Source organism: Hesperophylax consimilis, chromosome 19, assembly GCF_061612785.1.
Source record: "Hesperophylax consimilis isolate HC1 chromosome 19, BYU_Hcon_1.0, whole genome shotgun sequence".
In the NCBI taxonomy this organism is placed as follows: Eukaryota; Metazoa; Arthropoda; class Insecta; order Trichoptera; family Limnephilidae; genus Hesperophylax; species Hesperophylax consimilis.
Genome location: NC_142854.1, coordinates 19600087 through 19606880, shown reverse-complemented (window position 1 = coordinate 19606880; position 6794 = coordinate 19600087). Strand labels below are relative to the sequence as shown.

At 53.9% G+C, this 6794-nt stretch overlaps 1 protein-coding gene across 1 annotated transcript; it reads left to right on the top strand.

Moving 5' to 3' along the window:
* The first annotated feature begins 541 nt into the window (after window positions 1–541).
* On the top strand, window positions 542–6511 carry LOC149414957 (uncharacterized). The gene is made up of 4 exons (XM_089642949.1): window positions 542–1062; window positions 2230–3263; window positions 3471–4745; window positions 4833–6511. Exons 1-4 carry the CDS (start codon window positions 542–544, stop codon window positions 6509–6511), a joined length of 4509 nt encoding a protein of 1502 aa, XP_089499075.1.
* Window positions 6512–6794: the final 283 nt, after the last annotated feature.

Genomic DNA, 6794 nt, shown 5'->3' with positions numbered 1-6794 from the left:
ATCTATATCGGACGTGCAGAGCCAAAGTCATTATGAGATAACAAGATCTCAAGTTTTTACGATGTCCTTAATATTTTTGATAAAACCATTTAGATATCTGCATCAAAATAAATATGATACTATAATATTATTCCACATCCTTAATGTGCGACTGCTATAGTTAATATTAATGGATTTTCGGGGCCACCATACATTTAAAAACTAATGTTTTTGTTTTGTTCAACACAGTGAAGAGATAAGGGTGATCGCTAATTACTCTCATTGAACATGTGTGAAATTTAATGTATAATTTTGTCCAATAAATATAGAGGTAACTGGTACAAACAGTCACTTCTCATCCAAGAGTTCACGGGAAAGTAATACTTGTTTAATTTAATGTTTTCCTACTGCCCCTGCAAAAACTCTCAGATCAATGTGTCAATGTGTGCCGGTGCCCTATTGAATTTGCAGTATTTGTGCGGGCTTCACTAACTTGGTCCCGTACAAATTGGTCCTTCGTGCCGGTTCTACGCATTACGCCTTTAATCGTGCTTCAGTAAAAATGCCTTCGCTTCGCAGTGGCCATAAAATCTCTACGTCATCCGGGGCGTCGCGATCAGCAACCAGCGTACCCGCAGACCGAGACAAACGTATGTCTCGCCGAGCCCCGGACCCTACCTCCAACTCTCCGACTGATGTTCCCATTAGCCAAGATGCACCCCAGCAAGCTGATCAAGCTATGCTTGCCTCGGACTCCATTGAACAATCAACCATAGCTTGGGGTCCCATCCTGACCCACAGTTCCCCGCCCCCCCAAGAGTCCGACGGAGAGGATGATGACCAACAGTCAGAGTCAACTGAGGATGCAATACAAATGTTGCGCCGTGAGTTGCGCACTCGAGAGAAGCAGCACGTCAAGCACACCGCCAACCTACTTGCAGCCCTGGCAGCAGCAACAAAGACATCCACCGCACTGCAAGCAGGCCACCAACCTGCCGATTCCAGGTTCACAACTACCCAAGCCCCCGTGGCGCCTGGAGCGTGGCCCGCCTCGAATGCCGGTTACACTATCATAGCACCCGGGCAAGCCTCGAATGCATGCCCGGTGCAAACAGCGCCTGGAGCGTGGCCCGCCTCGAATGCCGGTTACACTATCATAGCACCCGGGCAAGCCTCGAATGCATGCCCGGTGCAAACAGCGCCTGGAGCGTGGCCCGCCTCGAATGCCGGTTACACTATCATAGCACCCGGGCAAGCCTCGAATGCATGCCCGGTGCAAACAGCGCCTGGAGCGTGGCCCGCCTCGAATGCCGGCTACGCTATCACAGCACCCGGGCAAGCCTCGAATGCATGCCCGGTGCAAACAGCGTCTGGAGCGTGGCCCGCCTCGAATGCCGGCTACGCTATCACAGCACCCGGGCAAGCCTCGAATGCATGCCCGGTGCAAACAGCGCCTGGAGCTTGGCCCGCCTCGAATGCCGGCTACGCTATCACAGCACCCGGGCAAGCCTCGAATGCATGCCCGGTGCAAACAGCGCCTGGAGCGTGGCCCGCCTCGAATGCCGGCTACGCTATCACAGCACCCGGGCAAGCCTCGAATGCATGCCCGGTGCAAACAGCGCCTGGAGCGTGGCCCGCCTCGAATGCCGGCTACGCTATCACAGCACCCGGGCAAGCCTTGAATGCATGCCCGGTGCAAACAGCGCCTGGAGCGTGGCCCGCCTCGAATGCCGGCTACGCTATCACAGCACTCGGGCAAGCCTCGAATGCATGCCCGGTGCAAACAGTGCCTGGAGCGTGGCCCGCCTCAAATGCCGGCTACGCTATCACAGCACCCGGGCAAGCCTCGAATGCATGCCCGGTGCAAACAGCGCCTAGAGCGTGGCCCGCCTCGAATGCCGGCTACGCTATCACAGCACCCGGGCAAGCCTCGAATGCATGCCCGGTGCAAACAGCGCCTGGAGTGTGGCCCGCATCAAAAGCCGGTTACACTATCACAGCACCCGGGCAAGCCTTGAATGCATGCCCGGTGCGTACACTGCCGGGAACACGGCCCGCCTCAAATGCTGGCCACGCTATCATAACACCCGGACCCGCCTCGAATGCACGCTCAGTGCACATACTGTCGGAAACTACGGGACACACGGCACCCGTGGCAAGCATTCCCATAGCCGATTATACTCTACCACAGTACCCCGAGCGATAGCCCCAAGCAGCAGTACCTGGAGAAGTGGAATTTACGCATAACAGATCGCAGCAATTCCCTACGAGTCAGGATTTTTCACCACTGTTTCCGCCACTGCCTACGGCTGATGAGACAGCACAGCACACTCACGAGTGGGTGCAAAAAGGCGCTGATCAGCTGTCCCAGATCACCTCAGCAATAGCAGAGGGTTTTCGCACGTCCCGTGCCCAAGAAAGCCCTCGCACGATAGAGGACGATACACGGATGGCCGCCTTAATCGCAAGGCAGACCACGGCCAAGGATCTTCCCCTCTTCCTGGGTGACCCGCTCGAGTGGCCCACATGGAACGCCCAGTACACCCAATCCACAACCACTTGCAGAATGACTTCATCTGAAAACCTCATCCGGCTGCAGCGTGCACTAAAAGGGAAGGCTCGGGATGCAGTCGGCCCTCTCCTCATGGATCCCGCTCAAGTTCCAGAGATCCTCTCTGTCCTCGAGCAGCGATACGGTGGCGCCAGCGCAATAGCCACGCTGATGATGGAAAAGGTGAAAAAGCTGCCGTATCTCACAATAGACGCAACTCTCGAGGACCTGGCAGACTTCTCCGGAACCGTCCAGAACTTGGTGGCATCACTTAGGATCCTTAGGACTGACGGATACCTGACCAACCCCACCCTACTGAATGACATCACAACAAAGATGCCGATTACGCTACGGATGACCTGGCTGTATGAGACACGTGGTCTTACGAGTCTAGCTACAATAACTCAGCTGGCAGCATTTCTGAAAAGTATGGCTAACGCTATACCCAACAGCGGGATGATCGACCCAGTGCGACCTCGACCGCGACGGACCGAGCGGGTGCATGTAGTAAACGGTGAAGAAGTTAAACCAGACTCTAGACCCGCTGAATTTGTTACATCGCGAAAGAGGAGTGAGCCTCGCGAAAATAAAATGAACAATACGCGTAAACGCAAACTGTCTAGTGAAAGTTGCGGCCAGTGCGGTGGCAACCACAAAACTCGCGAGTGCACCGAGTTCGCAGAGAAAAGTCTCGCCCTCCGGTGGACAATGGTGCGACAGAAGAACCTGTGTCGTAAGTGTCTGGATCGACACCACTCGCGGGACTGTAAAACCAAGGCATGGTGCGGCATAGGAGGGTGCAGATCACCACATCACCGTTTGCTTCATGACCCACAGTTCGTACCGGAAGGTGCTGTCGGTGAGGTTAACTTGTGACACCAGACGACGGACCGGAGCGTGCTGTTAAAAATTGTACAGGTTATGTTGGGCGTCCCCCAAGGAAGCAAAGTTTTGGTGTTCGCTCTCCTCGACGAAGGCTCAACTGTGACACTTGTCGACGCTGACATCGCGACACGGATCGGGGTGAGCGGCCCAGTCCGCGGCATACGGATCCATGGCGCCAAAGGGATGTGCACCTCTGACACACTCTCCCGCCGAGTGAAGCTGACCATAAGAGGATGTGATAGCAGTGACACCTACTACATCATCGCCAACACGATCTCCGACCTCAACCTGCCAGAACAACAGGCCCAGGGAAACCTTGTCACCCCAAAACTTTTGATAGGGCAAGACAATGCTCATCTGATCGTTTCACGGGAAGTGCGCGAAGACCATGACACTACGCGAATAGTGTCACGAACCGCACTGGGATGGATCGCCCATGGGGGTGTCGGGACTGGCAGTGACAATAAATCCACGACGCTGGCACTACAAATTGAATCAGCCGCAGATATCCGCCTAAGAGAATTGGTAAAATGCAACTTTGCCGTCGACTCTCTTGGCGTAACTGCCGCGGTGAGAACCCAGGCAAGCGAACAAAGGGCCATCGCACTAATGAACACGACTACCCGGCCTCTTCGCACTGGTAGGTGGGAAACTGGCCTCCTGTGGCGTAATCCGGAAGCCACGTTGCCTGACAACCGGCAGTGCGCGCTGAAACGACTTCATTCCCTTGAGAAGAAGCTGGCAGCAGATCAGAATCTGGCAGCAGCCTACAGCGACAAGATGAGCCAGCTGGTCAACAAAGGCTACGCCAGGAAGCTGTCTAAACTGGAAGTGTCAACAACCGCACCCAGAAAATGGTACCTGCCGCACTTTGCGGTGACAAACCCCAATAAGCCAGGGAAGATCAGGATAGTGTTTGACGCCGCCAGTCGATGCCGAGGGACCTCCCTTAATGACCAGCTGCTTACCGGCCCTGACCTGCTGTCTTCCCTCTTAGGGAATATTCTGCGCTTTCGAGAGGGAAACATCGCCATTGCCGCAGATATCAAGGAAATGTTTCTGCAGATCAAGATAAGGCGCGAAGATCAGCTGTCCCAACTCTACCTCTGGAGATTACCGAACCAACATGAACCTGATACTTACCAGATGTCATCTATGATGTTCGGAGCCACTTGTTCACCGAGCAGCGCCCAGTTCGTCCGGAACAAGGTAGCCGGGGAATACGAACATGAGAACCCGACTGCCGCAGCAGCCATTCGTTCTAAATTCTACATGGATGACTACCTAGATGCGGTAGACAGTTGTCAGGAGGCTGCCTCACTCATCCACGGTGTGAGCACCCTCCTCGCGAAAGGAGGATTCCACCTAACTAGCTGAGCATCTAACAGTCCAGCTGCCATAGCCGGTGTTCCCACAGAAGACCGGGCCAGTTCCACAGTGCGGATCAGCGGTGGAGGTACGGAGACGGAACGAGTGCTCGGACTAGTTTGGGACCCATCCACTGATAACTTCCTGTACTCATTCCAAGAGGCGATCACCCCAGAAGTGGCCACGCGACCCACGAAAAGGCAGCTGCTCTCAATAGTAATGAAAATCGTCGACCCAGTAGGCTTCATTTCCTGCCTTACAATCCGGTCGAAGATACTGCTGCAGGCCGTGTGGCGCTCGAGTATAGGCTGGGACAACCCCATTACCCCTGAACATACACAGAGGTGGACCGAATGGCTGAGCCTGTTGAATACACACAGCATTTCAGTTCCGAGACGCTGCCTCCATCTCAAGCAGAACAGCGTGACCCTACATCTCTTCTGCGATGCGTCAGAACAAGCCTGCTGCGCTGTCGCCTATTACACCGAAGAAGTAAATGGATCCCTACAGGCGACATTTCTGGCCAGTAAATGCAAAATAGCGCCACTGAAGCCCCTCTCCATTCCCCGCCTTGAGTTACAAGCCGGACTCATCGCGGCAAGACTAGCCCAGACCATCCACAAGGAAAGCCAGGCCTGTATATCCCAAACGTACTTCTGGACAGACTCTGCAACCGTATTGTGCTGGTTACGAACTGACCCACGTACGTACTCTGCCTTCGTGGCAAACAGACTGGGCGAAATAGATGAGTTAACCAACATACTTGACTGGAGATGGGTGCCAACCAAGCTCAATCCCGCTGACATCGGTACAAGGGACTCAGATGTGCCCGACCTATCACCCAAAGGAAGGTGGTTTACCGGCCCGGCCTTTATCATTTTACCTGAGAGTGCGTGGCCAAAAGAGCGTGCACCTGTCAAAAGGCCCGACGACCAGACACTAGAGGTTAAGCCTCACTACGTCGGACAACCCGCAGCCATGTACTCCGACAACGGAACAAATTTTCATGGAGCCGATGCAGAGATGAGAGACGCTCTCGTATCATTGAGCCACGATGCCAGAATGCTTGATGCCATAGCCACCCAGGGCATTGAGTGGCATTTCATACCTCCAATGACGCCCCACATGGGGGGAGCTTTGGAAAGGCTTGTACGGTCAGTAAAAAGAGCCCTGAGCACCACACTTAAGGAACGGGCACCTAGAGAAGAAACCTTACTCACGGCCCTGGCAGAGGCTGAACTCACAGTGAACAACAGACCACTCACTCACATATCAGTTGACCCACGCGACGAAGAGCCTTTGACCCCCAACCACTTTCTTCTAGGGTTGGCTGGAAAGCGTCCCCTCTTGTCCATGTTTGGCAAAAAGGAAGAGGAAATATGCCTTCGCCGCCAGTGGCGTATCGGCCAGCAACTTGCAGACATATTCTGGAGGCGGTGGCTTCTAGAATACCTTCCCACCATGGCAGCTCGGCAAAAATGGCACAACCCGGTCACACCCACTAAGAAGGATGACCTGGTGGTCATTATGGACTCCACGCTGCCACGGAACAGCTGGCCGCGTGGCCGCGTCCTTGAGGCCGTGCCCGCCGCCGACGGACAAGTCAGGACAGCCCGTATCCAGACAAGTTCCGGAATATATGTTAGACCGGCCATTAAAATCGCCGTCATACTACCTGCTTCAACAACACCAGCCGATCCAATCACCAGCACGACAACACCTGCCTAGCCGAAACCCCTTGCAATGACATCAACTGCAAACACGAGACGCTGGGATGAAACAGAACACGCCCGACGGAGTAGCTGGGCGCAGCAGAGACTGCACCGTGGGGAGTATATCGGACGTGCAGAGCCAAAGTCATTATGAGATAACAAGATCTCAAGTTTTTACGATGTCCTTAATATTTTTGATAAAACCATTTAGATATCTGCATCAAAATAAATATGATACTATAATATTATTCCACATCCTTAATGTGCGACTGCTATAGTTAATATTAATGGATTTTCGG